At 41.5% G+C, this 20,552-nt stretch overlaps 1 protein-coding gene across 2 annotated transcripts in view; it reads right to left on the bottom strand.

Moving 5' to 3' along the window:
- Positions 1 to 4,585: 4,585 nt before the first annotated feature.
- The window catches only part of GRXCR1 (glutaredoxin and cysteine rich domain containing 1), a 50,667-nt gene continuing 34,700 nt past the window's right edge, over positions 4,586 to 20,552 (bottom strand). The window contains exons 3-4 of one of the 2 annotated variants that reach the window (XM_045532465.1): positions 11,896 to 11,961; positions 4,586 to 4,834 (exon numbers count right to left, since the gene is read on the bottom strand). In XM_045532465.1, the coding sequence (XP_045388421.1) occupies positions 4,655 to 4,834; positions 11,896 to 11,961 (246 nt within the window). In that variant the 3' untranslated portion in view covers positions 4,586 to 4,654. The remainder of the gene's footprint in view (positions 4,835 to 11,895; positions 11,962 to 20,552) is intronic. The other variant, XM_045532466.1, reaches the window with a different exon arrangement.

The following is a 20,552-nucleotide window of genomic DNA, read 5'->3' as shown; positions in this document are numbered from 1 at the left end:
TAGACATTATATTACAAATTCTAAGGTATTCTTATTTGTCAAAAATTCAGATTTTGACTTTTTAGAAACATTTATTCTTCAAACCATTAGGGACACATCCGGTGCATTTTCTAAATATTATGAAACAGCATATTTTTAGCGGCCACTCTAGTTCATCACCTGGCTTTCTTTAAGACAACACACCTTGAGGAGGGAGAAAACAAGAAGGAAAATGTAAAGTTTCTGTTCCCACGTTCTGAACTCATCTTCAAAGGAGAGGAAAGAACAAACGCACAAGACCAATGCAGGGTAATTGCAGGAGGCTGTTACCTGCTCAGGAAAAGTTAAATAAAACTGAGAGTCCTTTTCTTTTCTTTTTTTTTTTTTTTTGAGACGGAGTCTCACTCTGATGCCTGGGCTAGAGTGCCATGGCGTCAGCCTAGCTCACAGCAACCTCAAACTCCTGGGCTCAATCGATCCTCCTGCCTCAGCCTCTAGACTAGCTGGGACTACAGGCATGTGCCACCATGCCCGGCTAACTGTTTCTGTATATTTTTAGTTGTTCAGCTAATTTATTTCTATTTTGTTAGTAGAGACGGGGTCTCACTCTTGCTCAGGCTGGTCTCGAACTCCTGAGCTCAAACGATCCTCCCGCCTTGGCCTCCCAGAGTGCTGGGATTACAGGCGTGAGCCACTGCGCCTGACCAAAACTGAGAGTCCTTTAAAGAAGAGTTAGCACGTCGTCCCCGTCAAGCTGCAGAGAAGCAGCAACAAGAATTTGGAAAGAAAGCTTGTGTCTGCATTAGGTATCAGGGAAAGACATCTTCCTAAAAGCCTATGGTCAACTTCCCTGGCAAAATCACATAGTCCTGTGAGTTTTGTTTGGTCCGTGTTTCAGCTCATAATCTATTCTGAAGCCCTCCCCACACAAAAAATCTATAAATACTAGCAACTTTTGTGTGAAGACTTCCTATACAAGCGAGAATTGGGATAATTATTAGCAGCAATTTTATACCAATGCAATCAGGGAAATTATATGGCGGGGAATGAAATTTACACATGTGGATTTCTCCTTCCTATTTCTTCATTAGATCATTATCCCTGCAATAATTTAGCCCATAAAAATTACTGAATAATTTAAAACCTCTTTTTAAGTTATCTAGTTTCACCAGGTCAGACATCAACGCTAATATAACCTTCCAAGTAACAGCTAACGCCTATGTCACTGTTCTTTAATAAGCATAAGTAGATATCAGAAGTACAAAGTAATGGCATTCTATTTCCATATTTTCAAGATTTTTCTATTTTATTTAAACAAAAATGACCACCAACATGATGCCACAAGTGGAGAATTCCATACCTGACCTCAGATGACAGGCCACAGTTAAAATGCAGTCAAAGCTTTTGCTTCATGCACAAAATTATTAAAAATATTGTATAAAATTAGCTTCAGCCTATGAGTATAAGGTATATGTGAAGCATAAATTAATTTAGTGGTTAGCCTTGGGTTCCATCCCCAAGATATCTATTATGTATGTGCAAACATTCCAAAATTAAAAAAAAAATCTGAGATTCAAAACACTGCTAGTCCCAAACAGTTCAGATAAGGGATACTCAATCTGTATTGATAACAGCAAGAAGGTTGTAGTCTATTCAGAAGATTCTATGAGCTTATCAAGCAATCAACGTTTTCAACATCCAATTCCATAAATGTGTATCCAGAAAATTCAATGTACTTTTAGATATTAAATATCTATTTTAGAATAATATTTTTAGCACTAGTAATATGAGTTGCAAAAAATGGTCAAATACAAATTTTACAAATCAGCTTTTCAAAAAGCTAACTACCTACAAATAATTGGAAAACATAATCATTCACCACCTATATGGCAAGTACCGAAAAAAATACATTATATAAAGTAACTTAATCATTCAAACAACCCTATTCATTAGGTTATTTCCATTTAACAAATAAGAGAATTGAAAGTATTGGCCGGGCGCAGTGGCTCACGCCTGCAATCCTAGCACTCTGGGAGGCCGAGGCGGGAGGATTGCTTGAGGTCAGGAGTTCGAGACCAGCCTGAGCAAGAGCGAGACCCCGTCTTTACTAAAAAACTAGAAAGAAATTATATGGACAGCTAAAAATATATAGAAAAACTTAGCTGGGCATGGTGGTGCATGCCTGTAGTCCCAGCTACTCGGGAGGCTGAGGCAGGAGGATCACTTGAGCCCAGGAGTTTGAGGTTGCTGTGAGCCAGGCTGATGCCACGGCACTCTAGCTCGGGCAACTGAGTGAGACTCTGTCTCAAAAAAAAAAAAAAAAAAAAAGGAAAGAAAAGAAAATTGAAAGTATAAATAATTTGCCTAAAGTCACACAGCTAGAAAATGGCAAAACTGGGATTCAAAACCAGATGGTCAGAATCCATAGCCTGACCATAGTGATACATGACCTGTCACCGTCATTTTGGGGATAATTGGAAGCCTGCAACGAATGCCTGCCATCTGCCAGTCTAAGCACTTTGCTTTCCATCTGCGAGACCCCACAGCTGGGCTATGACTTCCCACCTGTATCTTTGCTATAGAAATTCTAGCTATTGTCAAAGACACTGCTTCAAGATAAGTCCACCAAGAAGAGAAAGTTTCTTATGTTCCTATATTCTGCTTCTTTGAGCATCCTGTATTCAGTGTCCCCAGCTGACATCTGATCATCAATCATTGTGTTCTAGCTACCCAGCCCATGTCTTATCTCCCCAAATATGATAGGGGCAAAACCATGTCATATCTTTGTACCCCTTGTAATGCCTGATACGCTTCCTGACTGGGTGTCACATGGCTAGTCTTGCTTTCAGATACTCAGGGAGTTCTCTTTATCATTTGTCACCATGACATTACTGATAAATTCAAATATTTGATTCAGAGATGAAAGTATTTCTAATTCATAACTAGACTCCAAAATCATCCCCAGCATCTATTTCTGCAAACATGGAAGAAGAAAATGAGAAGAGGACATGTGAGCAAAGGGAATACAGCTACCGGTAGCTGTTCCCACATTCCTAACAGCACAAGGGATTGTAGCAACTGCTGGAAAAACACAAAGGGCCCAGATACTTTTACCTTAGGGAAGAGTGTTCTGAAAAACAGTTATATTTCTCTTTCCTAAGAGTAAAGCATGCGATGATATTTCCTAGTTGGAATACAAAAGCATGAAAGAGAACATATTGACAGGCCTGTCTCCAGGAAAAAACCTACAGCAGACAGTCACTCAAACAGACCTTTAAAGGTCAAGGTATACATGTAAACTTCAGGGCAACAAAGTGGCATCCTGTCTTCTGGGAAACAACACCTTAGATTTTGTACTAATGCTCCTTTTCCAGGGTCTTTAAGCTTCACAATGGATTCATTCCTCAAATGCAGAGGAACGTACAAAATAGAGATCAAAGGAACCCACAATTCATAAGAAAAAAAGGTAAATGATGACAATCATCCACTAGTATTAATTTTATTTATTTCAATAAATCGGCACTGCACCATAGCACCATACTCTAGATTACACAAACATTTTGCTTTCTAACCATCCTGTGTACCTCTATTTGGGATACTCAGATAACATTTATGTTGATATTTACCTAACAAGGTTGTGGAGAGAAAAGGATTAAGACCATAAAAAACATAAAGAAAAAAGATAACATCAGGGCACAGAATGCTAAGTGAGGCATGTGCACTGCAAAGGATCAATATGGATTTTCTAGATATTGATTAATATTAAGATTAAGCTCCAGTTTTATGACATATAAGCGAGGCTTTTAGGACATCTTGCATTCTTCTACAAAAGCTATATTCCAGTTCAAAGTCACCTTGCCACCAAATCACACATTTTAAATTTTCCAATCTGTCCTGTGTTAGGTTTCATGAAAGAGTTTAAAAAGTTCAGAATAGGACCAGGACAAAAGTCTATACCAGAACGAATGCTCGTTCTTTTCCTACAGGAGTTGTGCTTGGAAACATAGATACTCCCCCACAGCTGAAAAGAGATTTTCTCGTGATTGACTGGAATGACCATAGCCTGTCAAAGAATTCCCGCAGAGGCCAGCGATCTTCTGAAAGAGGGCACTTCTTCATCGGAATCCACGGCAATAACCCCCAGGAAAGCAAAAGTCTACTGTAACCTCGTGCTCAGTGAGACTGTCTCTTTCTGAGTGAGGCAGCTGCACACGGGCACCATGTCTTCCCTGGTAATTGAGTCTCTGGTCCAGCACGCTGTGCATTAGAAATGTGGGTGTTACGCTTCTAGGGAGTTGTGTTAACTCATCTTAGACAACAGGGTGACGTTGCGGTGGGTACCACTGGATAGATTTGATTCTTTTCTTTAGAAAAATCAAACACATTTAGGGAATCAGACTTTGGATATCTTGAAATGGTCTTGGGTAACTCCATCAATTCCAATTAGAAACCAGGGTCCGGCACGGGGCTTGGCACGTAGTACTTGTTAAATAAACAGTTATTTAATAAGTCAATGAAAATGATCACAGAAAAAATTCAAAACCAAGGCAATTATAATAAACAAAGTTTATTGATTAATCCATAAACATGACCATTTTTTTTTAAAAAAAAAAAGTATAAACCAAATTATTACCATTTGTTAATAAAATAAGGCTTTTCCTGGTAGAAGCTCCGACTAACCGGTACAGTTCTTACAACGCTGGAGACCGTTCTCATTGCAAACTGTGCACTTCAGGGCCTTGAAGGAGTCCGTGAAGCAGTTTCGAAACACGGACATCTTGCTGCCATGGCACACGGAGCAGGGGAGAAAGCCAAAGCCTCCGCAGGACGGGCACTCGTGTGGATGCTGCACTCTCTGCGTGGGGCGGCAGGGGACAAGAGAGGACGGAAGATGTGTTAGCATGAGCCACTCGATCCACCTTCTCATCTTTCTGTACCGTGAGTGGTCATAGAACAATGTTGGCATCACACGGCCAGGCACTTAAAATCCCCTGCCATTAATTCACATTGGACCCAAGGAGAAAATTCCCTGAAGTTCTCCTTCCTTGCCCCATGGATGGCATCTACAGCACAGACTTGGTTTGCAAAGGCTGGTAAATTTTGGGTTACAGGGGACACACCTTCAAGAAATGCGTCATGGGAAAGCTTCTATTCACAAACCAGATAATTCAGGAGATGGTTATCTGTCTCAAAGGACGATATCTTTCCTTTCCTTTTAGTATCTCTTAATAGTTTTGTGTCTTTGTTATAGAATAGTCCTACGAATAGCGGGTCTGGAAAATGAGAAAACAAAAAGCTGAGGTGGAGAGGAGGCACCGTGAACTGCAGACCCATCGTCACACTGCACCTTTGAATATTGGTTTTGTTTTTTTTTTCAAAGCACTTTCCAATGTATTATCATGAAGAATCTTCCCCCACCTTAACCTCTACACATACACACAACTTCTTGAATAAGACATAATTCAAACATCGTTATGCTCATTTTATATTTAAAGAAACAGCGTAGACATCTTAAGACATTTATGCAAGTTCATGAAACTTCCCACCATAGCTATCAGCCTTTCTACCTCAAGCGAAGATAAAGCATCTCTCATGGTAGAATAAGAATGACTAGGGTGTTGTGTTGAACATAATATTTTGAAAATCATTCCAAGGCATGTCTGTTTTGCTTTTCTGAGCGTGTAACCTTTGCCGGAGTGCACAGACGGCATCTGTCAGGCCAAGGGAGACCGGGAGCCATTACGGAACGAATATAAAGAGCAAAGGAGGGAATTGATGCTGAGCTTCTGACTCGCAAAAGAAGAATTGGCAGCAATGTGTGAAAGCCTGACTCTGTGAAGAAAAGAATTGCTAAAATAAGTTTAGAAAATGTGTATCTCCATACATACACATGCTGAAACACACGCCTAACATATTTCACATACATACAAAATCTTCAGAGATTTTTCTCTGAAGATTCATAATTGCACATATTAAAGTCTCTAAAAACTCCAACTGAAAAGAAACCTGATTAACTGGGCTTAACCCACCCTTTTCCCAACACATACAACTAAGAGAACCTTTTCTTCAGCAAATAAATATAATTCTGCCATAATTAGTAGCCCATGGAATATACTTTGGGGAACAAACATTAAGGACATGATTGTCTTAAAATTTGAATATTTATATTTATGTTCCCAGAACATTTTTCAAATAGGCACTTTTGCATATGGCAAGACGGACTTACAGTTACAGTTTGGCTTAGCTGTTACATCAAGACGGATAAACTCATGCCATATCTTAATTTCAATAGCACAGAATTACTTCAGTGGAAAGTCATGGTCTCCAATCTGAATGACACAAACAAGGAACTTCAACAAGACTACAGAGCTTTAAAGATCTCTCAGAAAAGATATATTGAATGTGTGTAGCAATTGGGTTACTTTGTAGGTAGATTTTTGTCATTTCTTTTAGGTAAATTCTTAATAAAAAATTTACCTAAAAGAAAGGGTGCACTGGACTTAAAGTTTGCATGATATTAAAATGCCTTTAGGAAGAAAATACAAAAATTACTTTCAAAAGGCCCACATACCAAACGTTAAATCCACTAACACCAAGAGTTTACTGTCTCTTCATAATTTATCCCCTAGTCAGAACAAATGAACTTCCTAAAATAAAATTAATATGCAAATACTAAAAGCTACAATTTCATTTTTAAAGGAAATCACAAATAGACCAAGACCATTCTAGAATAGTGTCCTCAGAATCCGTGCAATTCTAGGATGAGATCTGTCTCTTATTCAAAGGATTGTTGAGAAGATTCAATGAATTTATTCATGTAAAATGAAGAGAACCCTGCCTGGCACAAGTAGGCACTCAATAACGTTAGTCTTTATTAGCCATTATTTTATATAAATCTCTATTTGAAATAAATCTCTATTTGTTAACTGCCATCTCAAGTTAAATTGATTGTTGTCACGGGAGACAACAATTTGCTATAATCCTCAGAGTCATTTTATTCAAACACATTTTCTACACTTAGCTTTCAGGTTTAAGGTCTTGCCACTGCGGGACAGGGAGCGTAAATGGGTTTCGATTCATGTGCTCATCTGATGTCTTGGAGGACAGTGTCAGAAAGATTCTGGGGCCATGTGCATTCTCAAGAAAAATTAGCTATTTCAGCCATAAACATAAAAAAGGAAAGGGACGGCTTACATGGCATGTAGAGTCTATGCCCATTCTCATGCTAACATAATATGATAGAGATTACCCTTTTAGAAATGAAGAAATGCCTCTTAATGGGGAAAAAAAATTCAGGTCAGAATGAGAAACATGGGAATTAGAGAGCTTACTTCATGAGCAAAATCCACGGTCTCGCCTCTGTAATCACAGTTTTTAACTTTTATTTGCATCAATGTTTCCCAAATAATGGACCCTTGGGCTCACCAGATGCAGAATAGTGAAAGGGTCAGCGCTGTGACTGACGCGGGGGGAGGGCTGGGTCTGAAGCCACCCTTCCAAGGTCCCCAGTGTTCCCTCAGCTCCCAGGAACCCCTTTCCTGCCACATCACCCAGCACGAGGTATGCCATTTATTCCACTAGTAAAAATAAATAACATTGTCTTTTCTAACCACCTCTTTCGAAGAGCACTTCTGTTCTGCTGGAACTCTGGTCCCAAATTACAGGTTCCCCAGGAAGAGACAGAGCTGGCATATGTCAGACGTCTTTGAGCCCCAAGAAGTCCAACACTCAAGTAGACAGCTTTATCCTCAGGGGGACATAGAAAAAGAACTGGGAAATTCCCCAAAGAACTTCAATTATGTTCCAAGATGGAGGCAGAAGGAATAACTGGAGTTGACGATCGTCATTACTCTTAGTAACAAAACAGACTTCCACCTTCAGTGAAGAGGTTGACTACAGGAACTTCGACCCTCAAGCAAGTAAGAAACCACCAGACCTGGTTACAGATAGCACACAGAGTACTGATTTAACAGGAGCTGCCTCCTCTGAAGAGTGGCTTGGGGTGAGGCCGGTCACTTTGGGGTGAAATTCAAGAAAAAAGGAATGAGAAATCATCCTCCCCTTTACCTCTTGCTGTTCAGATATTCTTGGTGAGAAATTTCCAAAAGCTAGACACTCAGTAGATGAGACCTTTTCACTTATTCATTCATTCCACAGATGTTAATCTATTTTGAGCGTCCACTAGTTTTCACTGTGCAAAGTGTTGGGGATATAGTATTGAACCAAACACTTGCTCGTTCTCCTTAGGTCTTGACTAGGTCCACTCCATGCTTCAGGCTTCTCAACTGAAGCACGTAAGAAGTCCCATGTCCCTAACCAAGGACCAGACGGACAAGAATATAAGGTAGAGTTGATGACTGATTGTCAAACAGACTTCCTTCATAGCACAAAATCAAATTTCAGGAATATGAAGAGTTCATCCCCCAGTTATTGAATGTAGACAAACAGGATGCTAAGATCAAGAGTCTGCATGTCTTCTTTAAGATCAGGAAAGGAAGATATTATTATTTTTAACCTCAGACTATCTAATCCTATTCCAGTAGAGCTTGACAGTCCCTTAGGTGTGCTACCAAAGAGGAAGCAACCCATGTGACTTCTCTAGGCGAGAAGCCCTGCGCAGGTGGAGCTCATACTCTGCTGGGAGCACGACCTGCAGATTGTCCTTTCAGGAACTGAGTCCCCGCGGTGCAGCCAGCCCTGCCGGGCCCAGGTCTGCATACCGACTGTCACACGTATCACCGGCTTCTGCCGTCCTTGGCCAGTTTCGCAAGTTTCAGGCCACTGATGATCTCCATCAACAAGTCAGATCCATTCGGCTGCCCAGAACAATTTTCACTTGGACATAATATACGCTAATTAATATTCTTGGGCCAGAAAACTTGAAATTATTTGCTGGCTCCAATTCTGAGGTCCCACCCGCAACTGCAAAGCCTCCTTCCTCGCCACCACTCGGGATGACGGCTGGAAACTGGGACCTGAATGACGAGGATGATGGGCTGTCGCAGACTACCCTGAAGCAACCCAAGCAAATGCAAAGTGCAACTTGGCAGGACCTGTTAGCTTCTCTCCAAAGTTATCACCAGTGACCCACATTCCAGGACACACCACTGGCGTCAGAGCCCTGAGTCTAAACCCGGTCTGTTCCCTGGACTTACTACTCTGCTTGTTTCTCAGTAAACTCTCACCCAGACCTAGTGTCCTGCCACAACAGTCAGATGTCCCAGACCCCTACCTGCCACTGAAGCTGAGAGTCACGGCAGCATAAGTTCACGATTCAGATTATCAGCTTGGAGTCACACTGATTAGAACCAGGATCAAACATTGACTGTTGTAAGGTCTCAAGCAAGTGATTTAACCTCTCCATGCCTCCATTCCTTGCCAGTGAAGTGGGAATTATACTAATAATAGAGCCCACCTAATGCAGTTGTTGTGAGCCTTCAATTGCTTAATACATACAAAATGCCAAGAATATCACTTGCTACATAGGAAGGGCTCAATTGTTTCCTGCCTTGTGGATGTTTAACTCTTGCTCCATTGCCCAAAGCCAACCAGCTGGATGGGACTTGTTTGGCCCTGGATCTTGTATCCATTAATCCTCTTTGCTTGGCTCTCCCGGTACTTCTCTGGGACCAGTCTCTTTACCTGGATCGGTTTCCCTTACACCCTAACCCTCTCTCGGGCAGGGCTCCGGGCTTTCCTGGGTGGCTACAAATTCTCTATCAGTTTATCGCATGGGCAAAGCAGCCCCACAGCATCCTAGCACTTTACAGTTCCTGCAATGGTAGAAGCCGACACCACACCATTCCTTTGAGTGTCAGGAACAGTCTGAAACACTTGTGCCTTATTTACATCATCTGTAGAATGGAGACAAGCTTAATTAAGGGGAAAAATCTCCTTTCCAAAATTCTTTGAGCTGAAGGAGAAAGAGAGATTACTTTATCTATCATGGTGGTATCAATTAAGTTGCAGAACTGAGGAATTACAGACTCAATGGAATAAAAGTCCCCAATAGCTAAGTCAATTATTATTCTGTTTTGAAAAAAAGGCGTAATGAGGGACATTCACCCTATGAGATCCTAAAAGAGGATATTAAACTACAGAAGTAAAAAATTATGATATTGGTACAAGAAATAAATAGCTAAACCATATTACATAACACTATTTACATAAATTTAAAATATGCACAGAAAATAATAAACATTAACCTAGTTAAATTGTTTAAAATAAGGAGATACACATTAACCTAAATTAGTGGCTTCATGGGATTGGAAGAGTGTATGGAAACAAAAAGAAAGAAAGAAATTCACTGATGTATATTTTTTAGCTAAGAGGAGTTTTAGACCATCGAATACACCTCCTCATTTACTAGATGAGGAAATGAAGATCCTGAGAGGGGGAAGAATGTGCCCAGAGTTACGTAGCCACCAACAGAGCTGAGGATGGGGCTAAAATCTGCTGATTTCCAAGTTATGATACTTCAAAAATTATAAACCATGGAAATTGAAACCACTTTTATAAAAACGAGCTGAGTCTCTGAATACATCTTGTTACTTTTGAATTTAGAAAACGAACCATGGCAAGCTCTTATCCTAAAGCCCAGGCATCCTCCTTCGTCATAAGCACTTTCTCCATGGCTGCCATCCTCACTGGCAACAGTGTCAAAGTGTAATGTCACTGTTCTCATTATGACATAAGCTGATACAAAATGTTTCTGAGTTCTTGCTCTGAGCACACAGTATGTTGAGAGGGCTTCATTGTCTTTTTCACAAAGTGTCTGTAAATAGTAGAGACTAAATAACTATTTGCTGAATGAATGAATACATTGTGTTTTCCTTCTGGACAAGGTCACAATACAAAGAAGACATGATTTCTATAATGAAGGATCATAGAATTCATTTGGGGCATGAGTCAAATACCCAGAGAAAGGTAATACAAGGAAGACTTGGATAAACACCCAACAAAAAGAGGGTTGTGGGAACTGAAAAGTGTGGAGATCAGAAATGATTGCTGGAAGAAGTGATATTGCAGATGAGCCTTGAAGAAGGTGGAGGAAATGAGGAGTCGGAATAACAACATTCCAGGCAGACAGAACAGCTTGCACAAGAAACCACATAGTTCTTTCTTTTTACCGAAGTGGAAGGAATGAGAGAGAATCAGAAATAAGGTTGGCAAAGAGGACTGGAGCAAGAAGAGCTGATATTGGCGTATAAATATTGGATGACCACACGGCCTCGTTCACCTGGGACAGTCTCGGTTCCCGTTTGCTGCCACCGAATAATCACTAGCGCAGACTCCGCACTCTTGGAGTGTTCCTGTCCAGACAGCGAACCATGTGATCTTCCTACTTACAGGAGAAACAGGCTGATCTAACAATTTAGCAAAGACGTAGTGAGGGCTCCCTGCTTGCATATTAATTTAATACACTACATATTTGAATAAATATTTCTCTGATGCTGTAATTATAAATATAGGGAACAAAATTAAATAAAATGTGCTTTTTTGGAGAAATAACTTGTTCTTTAATCTTTAGAAATGATGTAGGAAGATCTTCCCTTATGTAAGAAATACATGGGAAAAATAGTCATTTAAATGAAAAATTTTAAATGTGCTTCAAGACAATTGTCTGACTTGGAACACCCCATCGATGGCTGAATTATAGACAATTAGGTCCAAATAAAGCTGATCATAACATTCGGCTACTAGTAAGAGGTTGTGACAAGTTAACATTAAAGTCAATTCTAACTGGAGCAAACCTAACAGCAAATGATATCAAATTAAAACTGCCACATGTCTCCTGTTACACAATGTGTAAGAACATTCAGGGATGAGATTCAATTAGGAAAACCCAATTATTATACAATCAGACTGTGTTTAACATTTTGATTACTATAAATAAGTTGCTAAAAGCACAATTACCTCAATTTTGGTTAAGAGGTCTTGCAGTTCTCCTGATTCATTCATTGACAAAATTTTCTCAGCACCCTATTAACAAGAGAGGGTAGGGGGAAAATCCACTCTGTTAGTATTTGAGAAAACAAAGTTCTAGCCAGGAAAGCTTAACCCACAAAATCCTGCACATGATTCTTCCCTTCAGAGCTGAGTAAACGCACAACCAGGAGCCAACGAGGAGACGACATTTCTCCGGACTGCCGGCACTCGCCCATCTGGTGAGGCCGCCTGCAGTCCTGGGAAGGCTGCTCTCAGCAGCTGAGCCCCGGGAGCCCACGGATGCCAGGTTTACGTCCAGATGTGGGAGCAGCCGGCACAGCCTTCAGGGTCGTTCAGGGAACCTGGAGCCAGTCTGCCATCCGGGAGGGGGACCCTCAGAGCAAATTCCCAGCCTGGATCGTCTCTGCCCCGCTTCTAGCAGTCTTGGACATGGCCCTCCTTAGAGTCATACGTGCAAAGAAATCATAACAGCCGCCAACAATAATAACAACCAACACTAATTAAGGACATGTGTGTTAGGCACCAAATACGGTCTCATTTGATGTAGTAGACTCTGTTAGTAGCAGAAATTGAGCCTCAGTGAGATGAAGTAACGATTCCAAGGCCACCCAGAGAGGAAGCAGGAGGGAATTTGAACACAGGCAAGGGATTCGTGCCAGAGTTGATGTTTCTAACTTCTCACACGTTCCCATGGAAGTGGAGGAAGAGGGCAATGTGCACACCCTCCTACAAACTTATCCTGTCTCTTTGAACTACCGCATTTTCCCCTCCTTTAGCCTCTTCTAACATCCTCCCACTCTGCTTCCCAACGTACAGCCCCCGTAAGAGGGAAGAAGGAAAAATTAGAGTAATCATTTCTAATCACAGGTAGAGACCATGTCTGCCTTGTTCCCAGCGCTTAGCTCAGTTGCTGGCCCAGAGTAGGCATTGAATCGATTTTTGATTAATGAACAAGACAGGGAGAAACATCATCGCACAATAAACATTTTTTGGATTTCTATTTATGTTGAGCAGAGTGCCAAGCAGGACTCATTTAAGAAATAAAAAGGGCCTAGTTCTTACGGAAGTTACAATATATTTTTATGTAAAAAAAAAAACCAACTTTTTTTGTAAACTCACAAAAAAGTAAGCCCCAAATGTAGAATGGAAAATAAGTGTCAAACAAATGATGCAGAAGAAAAGATGGGCTGGGACATCACAACGGCGGGGAGGGGAGGAAGATCAGCTGGAGGACAGAGGAGGCTTTCTGAGATTGGTGGCATTTGATTAGGACCTGGAAGATTATGTAGGATTTCTAACATAGGTTGGACGGCATGTAGGAATGTATAGGCGTCTTTAGTTCTTGGTTTCATTTTATTTCAGTCTATCTTCTATAACTCATGTCATCTCAGTCGCCATCGGAAACATCAAGTTGACACGTTAAAAAGCACCGTGAATGAATACACAGGGCTACAGAGAACACGTACAGCTCTATGGGGCATGTGACATTCCTTTATTTGTTGGTGGTTTTGCTGAGACTGCAGATGGGGTTCACCTGAAGTAAGAACAAAGGTAATCAAAGCACCATGACCAAACATTAAAGTCTAAAACTTCGTAATAACTGGTAATATTTTAGTTTTGCTACCTTCTATTTCTTTTAAGAGTTAGCTAAGCTAAAATGGGAAAAGCCTCTGGGGACTTTGGTACAAGAACTAAAGCAGTAAGGAGAATATGGGCCTCATTTTTCCTGAACGAAAAAAAAATTCACTGCGGTGACTCCAAGGAAAATGAATGTGCCAGAAAGGCTATCACGTCTCCCCGGCTCTTTTCTTTCCGTGACACTGTGCCTTCGTCCGTTGTTTAGAAGCAACGTGTATGCCAAGAAAGGACCTGTCTCGTTGCCCTTAAATCCGTGAAATTTGCTCTTCCTCAGCCAGATAATTCCAGCAGCTTTCCTGCTGTGTCGGCACATTCCACATCACAGTGGAAACACAAGCTTTGCTCACAGCAAGCAAAGCACCCAACGGCCACAGGTATTCATGACACCTGGGTGTCTGGTGGTGTAACAGGCACTTACGTTTGGGCAAAGGCAGCTTAGCAACAGAACAGGCATCTGAGTATCTGCTTCCCACGCTCAGTTGCTGTTATCCACCGTGGCCTCTATGATCCCGTCTGGCCTGTCCTCAGATCTCTTCCCTGGAACCAGCCCCCTGGCCCCCGCCCTCCATGCTGAGTGGTAACAGGAGCCAAAACCTCCTGTTCCCCACTGGGTCCCCTGTCCCTGCCCTCCACTGACCCTGTCATTGCCAAGCCTAAGTGCAAGATCCTACAGGGGACAAGGAAATCAAACGGTGCCCCTCTCTGACCCTGACTGCAGCAGCAGCAGCCGCAGGATGGGGATCTCAGCCCAGTTGGCAAATTTCAGGGAAAAATTACAGATTTCTCCTATCCTGAGGTTTGGAGCATTTATCAGGGTAGATCTCAATGTGCCTGGCTCTTCACTGCATGTGCCTAACCCGGAGATTTCTCTCTTCCCTTTTCTCCATCATGGGCATTCCAATTACCACTTGACCTATAAAGAAATCTCTGTGTCCACAACAGAGAGTGTATTTCCTTAAGCATTGACATTCTTGGGAAATCATCTTCACCTGATTGGTATTTGACTAAGAATATCACACACGAGAGTTTGCTACTTTTTGTGTATAACTCCACCATTCAACTCCACGTTAGTAGAAATTAATTAATCATTCTATTATCTGGCATAGTTTACCAAGACTTCTATAGGACACCTATGGAAATAGTTCTGGTATATTTTATAATTGATTCAGAATCAATTTTTTTCTTAAAATTAATATAATCCTTAAAATAAGGATAATAGGAATGTGTTATGTGGTTCACTATTATCTCAACTTTTAAAACAAAGGAACTAAAATTTGAATAGAATAAGGAGCATACCCAGGGCCTTTCTGTTAATCAATACAAAGCTTGGCTGGATCTTGAGTTCAGGTTAAGATGACCCTAAAACCTACACTGTCTCCATTGCGCCATGCATGCTCCCTGTTTCTTGATATGGAATAATCGTATTAGTGAAAACCAGCACAGATAACCCCTAGTTTGGGGAGTAGGAAGGTCCATGGTTAGAACTCACTGTCAACCAGGCGCCCAAGAAGTTCAGGTGGGTGAAAGCTCCCACTGCAATGATGCCACATCCAGAAGGAATGTGCCAGAGAAGCTACAAAATGCCCCAATTCTCTTTTTATCTCAGCATCATGCCCTACGCCGTTATTTAGAGCAGATGGCATACACCGGGAAAGGACCTGACCCAGTGCCTTTAATACATGAAAAGACTCCACCCTCGATCAAATACCACACACCTTAAAATTCAGACCAGTGAACTCTAACGTGAACAAGGCAAGCTTCCCAGACAAAGATAAGATAGTCTATATAATTTTTCCTTACGTATGGATCACCAAGAAAGAGAATCACACCTTTAAGGACTAAAAATAAGATAAAAAATAAATCCCCTGCCAACTGAGACCACCAGAACACTGACCCCTTGATCCACAGATGCGCAAAAATATGCCACCGTACCATCCATCCATTCATCCACTTCCACATTCAACACTATTCTGAGCCCCTCTTGTGGATTAGGCACCGTGCTGAGTGCTAGAGATACAACAATGAGACAAAAAAAAAAAAGGTTTCCTGTTACTTCGGGAATGTAAAGTCTTTTAGGGGGAGAGAGATGTTAAACAAAAGATCACACACATAACTATACATCTATTTAGCATTATCGTAAACACTACAAAAGAGACCTTGCTATAAAATGCTAGAAAGCACAGAATATGGTAAATTTAAGCTAATCGAGAAGGTTAGGGAAGGCTCTCCTCGCGAAGGCATGATTAGGTTTTTATCTTTAGCAAGAACAGCAGTTCACTGAGCACACAGGTAGAGCGAAGGCAGACAGTTCGTGTGGATAATGAGGCTACTTGTATGTGTGTACAAGTCCTTTTGTCGTCACCATTTCCTTTCCTGTGAGATATAAAAAGCAAAGCTGTGTTCAGTGAAACATCCTCGCAGAATCTGCATAGCATTTGGATGGATGGCCTGAAGGGAAGGTAGGGGAGGACCAAGACTCAGCCGACGCTGCTGTCCACTCCATACGATAAACTGCGGAAAACAGCAAAATGACACAAAACAACTTGCATTTCACACACTCCTCTAGGTCTCTGGGAAGACGTGTTACGTCAAGCGTTTCTAAACACCATTGCCAAAATGCAAAACAGACAAATGCAAACACTTAAGTACTTTTTTCTCAAAAATATTTAAAATCACTCAAATTTTAGCTACCTCTGTGCCGATATCCAGGGTTTTGATCTTGGAACACCAATGTTTGAAATTATTACACTAGACATTTCTGAAGGACTCAGAGGACTAAAAGTTCACATTAACAAAAACAAACACAAATTTTAATGTGTATATACATGTATATTATATATATAGTTTTATTCTAGTTTAATTTATATTTATTCATACAACACCTCATCTTACTAAGCAGCTTGCAATAAAAGATCCACACCACGGGACAATGAAAAATTTAGGCCAGGCACAGGGGCTCACACCTGTATTCCTCAGCACTTTGGGAGGCCAATATGGGAGGATCGTTTGAGGCCAGAAGTTTGAGACCAGCCTGGACAATATGTGAGACCCCAACTCCACCAAAAACACAAAAATTTAATTAGCTGGATGTGGTGCCACACACCTGTAGTCCTAGGTCTCCAGGAGGCTAAGCCAGGAGGATCGCTTGAGCCCGGGAATTTGAAGTTGCAGTGAGCTGTGATTACGCCACTGCACTCCAGTCTGGGTGACAGAGAGAGACCGTGTCTCAAAAAAAAAAAAAAAAATCAAATAAATAAATAATAATAAATGAGTAGGAATTCAGAACATGGGAAATATTCTACACCAATCTCAAAATTATAGCTTGATTCTGAGCCAGCTCCTCAGATGAAACCAAATTTCTCTCAGCACAGTAGCCTACACGATGCCTTACTTAAGCTTTTGAATGGACTGGTTGATACGATATGTAGTAGCCTTGATTAACCATAGAAACACTGTTTCCAAATAAATGCTATTACACACAAATGGCTCTTGAATCTAAACAGTGCAAGTGTTTACCCTTCCTGCTGACTCAGACCAGCCTCCTCTCCCTCTCATTTACCCGTCCCCTGCCGTTTATTTATCTCTATTTTATTGTAGACCCCACCCTGCTTGTTGGAGCATCTTCAAGCGACTAGGGCAAAACCCGAACTCTTCATCTTGCCTTGGCTATCTGGTTGTGTCCGTTCTTCCCACCCTGTCGTCTGATGCCATAATCTCCTGACTCCCTGAATTTCTCTCCTTCTCCTGGACATCCCAGGCCCTTCCATGAGATTTTCTGCCCTTACACATGCTCCATCCTGTGCCCCAAATTTCTTCTATCCTCCTCCCCACCGTCTCTCAGAAAACTCCTATACATCCCTCCAAATCCAACTGAAATGGTACATTCTTAATAAAGCTCCCCTGATTTTTCCCAAACAGAATTAGTTATTCCCTCCTTTGTGATCTTAGCCCACATTTTGCTCCACTACACAGCAAGTCCAGCGGTGGTCACAGGGCCTGTGACTTCTTCAAGTTCACAGCATCTTGTGTGGTGCGCCACAATCAATAACTATTCGCTATATTAATTCCTTCAGAATTTTTGTAGTAAATACAGCATTAAATTGCAAACAGGTGTTGCTTATAATGGCTGATGATTTAAAAAAGAAAAACAAGCCAGGGCGTACATCCAAATGCACCTTCGTGAGGTGCCAGAGAGCAAGCTGATGTGATTCGGTGGTAAAATGCCAGATTGCTGGAGGAGCGAGAGAGATGGGATCCGACATGCACGATTTCCTCCCCCACTGCCCTCCGTGGGACACTCTGCGGGAACCGAAGAGCGAACCCTGGAGGCTGCAGTCCCCAGTGAGGACCAGGAGGCCGGGACCCTTTAGGACCGGCTGACAAAGGATCCTTCTGCCATGTCACCAGGAGAGCAGATGGCAGGGTTGGTGCTGGGAGCTCGGCCCACACCTAGCATGACACCTGCCAAAGGATGTTCTCGATAAACATGTGTTGCTGTGACGACCATGCCCACTGAAAGTGGCAGGTGACATCACCCCTGCCTGGGGCTGGGCCACCCGGGCCCTGCTGACAAAGTCAGAACTCACTTCGGAAATCAGCTCTGGATCTTTGCCAGGGCAGAACAGACTCCGCCGAGTCCCCGGAGCTCTACAACAAACACATAGGCCTGGAAAATGTTCAAAGCAGGTGGAACGACATCCCACCAGCATCTTAGAAAACGCGGTAAAGTCTCCCGTGGATAATCTCATCCTAAAGAGCACGGTTTTCCTGTGTCCCGGGCAGGAAGAATGAAATGCAAAACTAACTAAACTAGTTGACTTGTTCTTCACAATTATGTGATACAGACCTTTGGGTGTCAGGAAATGCCCGTGAAAGACAGTGATTTGGGTTTCCTATAATTAGTGCTGAGCTGCTCTGTTCAGCGTTGCTGTAAAGAACAGTTTCCCGTAGGGGCCAATCCTGGCTTTTATAATAAACCCATATCCTCAAAGTCGATATCAGGAGGATGTATTATTTGCTTCTCTATGGCAGAAGGCCACCTCTCTCCCTGTCCTTTAAAATTAAAACAGCCTTTAAAATGATAGGAAGCATATTTGAGTTTGGTGGCTAAGAGCACAGACTCGAGATTGGAAAGCCCTGTCCTAAACTCTGCCCCACCGTCTCCTGGCTGTGACCTTCGGGGTCAGTTTCCTGACCTCGCACAGCCTCCCCCTCGATTTATTTGCAAAATTTGGGTGATAGTAGGATTTACCCCACGAAGCGAGGAGGACTTGGCGAGATCCTACAGTAAAGCATCTACCCCCGTGCCTGCCACAAAGAAGTCAATAAATGTAAGCTTTTAAAAAAGCGTGATTCTAGTCTACTTCTCATCTAGGTTTTATTATGATTGGGGTGTGGTGAGGCCGGCAGATCAGGAGACTTGATCGCTATGGAAAGGGGAGTTTGTGCTCATAGCTCCCAAGAGGAGAGGGCAGGTCACTCCACGCAGGGGCCACACAGGGGAGTTCTAGGGCCACACAGGGGAGTTCTAGGGCCACACAGGGGAGTTCTAGGGTCACAGGGGAGGCAGAGGGAGAAAGGGGACAAGGTGGGCAAGAGCCTTTATCGTGGTCTTCATGGGAAAAGTGAGGCCAGGCAGCACAAGCGGGTTTAAGACGGGCTAGTTTAAATCATTTCTGTGGTCTCTGGGAGGTAACGGCTGCCCTGGGTTGCCTGGTCCCAGGCCCTGGGGTGACTAGGGGAGGGGAACAGTGACCAGAGCAGGACAGTCCCCTGTGGGGCTCTGATGACTTTGTTTGCATTTCAAAGGCTCGTTCCAGAGCAAGGGGTTCCCTCTCTCTGGGAATCAAATGACACTAGGAAGGGCAGTCCCTCCAGGGTCCACAATTGTGTTCCCAGATGTCAAAGCATCAGAAAATAAAAAACAAAATTAATACATTTTCAGCTACCCACTTTTATTATTCTCTTCTGCCATTGATTTTAGATAGAGCTGGAACACTAGCCAGGACATTGCCTAATGTAAATAAAGACACAATATTGCTGCTCATTAAAATCACAATTTGCCAATCTACTCTGTGATCAATAATATTTGAAGCTCCCCACGGACAGAAAAAAAAAAAAAGCAGGACAAAATAGCATATAGGTAAACCAAATTTCAACTTTCAGTGATCTATTTTAAGACATCATTTATCTAAAATGTACCTTACCTACAGGTAATAATCTTCTATTAATGTAGAATATTTGTACATATATATCAATTAAAATATCTATAACTGATATACAAAGAATTAAATTCATTTGTTCAACAAATTGTCAAAATGGCTACTGACTCAACACAATAGAAGACTGAACTGATGTAGTGGGAATTAAGAAAAAGGAACAGAAATAAACAATATTCTATAAAGTAGAATGTAGAGTATTTGGTGGCCAAGAGATTGTTACCAAGGAATGAGAAAGAGAGGACCACGCACACATATTGTGAAACATTCATATTTTACTAATAGGTCTTTTATTAATATAAAATATTAAATCATAAAATGTATGGCATCTATTGGAGTTTATATTTTTATGAAGTATATTATTTTACCATATTTTATAGTTATAATATTGAGGGGTACATTACAAAGTCATCTTCAAAATAAGATAATTAAGGATGACAGCTGTCTACAATAAATCTAAATTTGTAGGAGTTATGGTTTTAGTGTTGTAAATTCACAACATAATGAATACTGGACAATTTGAAAGAAAAAATAAAATGTGATCACAGGCAAATCTGTTGTTTTCCTAGAATTACATAATACATCTTCAAAGTGCATAGACTGTTTTTCAGGATTTCTTTATTGTGTAAAAGGAAAGGCCCACATATCAAAAAGCACAAGTTAGAAAAACCAGAAAGATTTATTCTCCAAGTAACTTTAGGTCAAAGTTAAAGATGACTTATTAGGGTCATAAAATAGCACAGGATGTAGTAAATTTACGCCTTTGCT

Source organism: Lemur catta, chromosome 19, assembly GCF_020740605.2.
Source record: "Lemur catta isolate mLemCat1 chromosome 19, mLemCat1.pri, whole genome shotgun sequence".
In the NCBI taxonomy this organism is placed as follows: domain Eukaryota; kingdom Metazoa; phylum Chordata; class Mammalia; order Primates; family Lemuridae; genus Lemur; species Lemur catta.
Note: the sequence above shows the minus strand (reverse complement) of the source record. Positions and strands in the feature narration are given on the sequence as shown.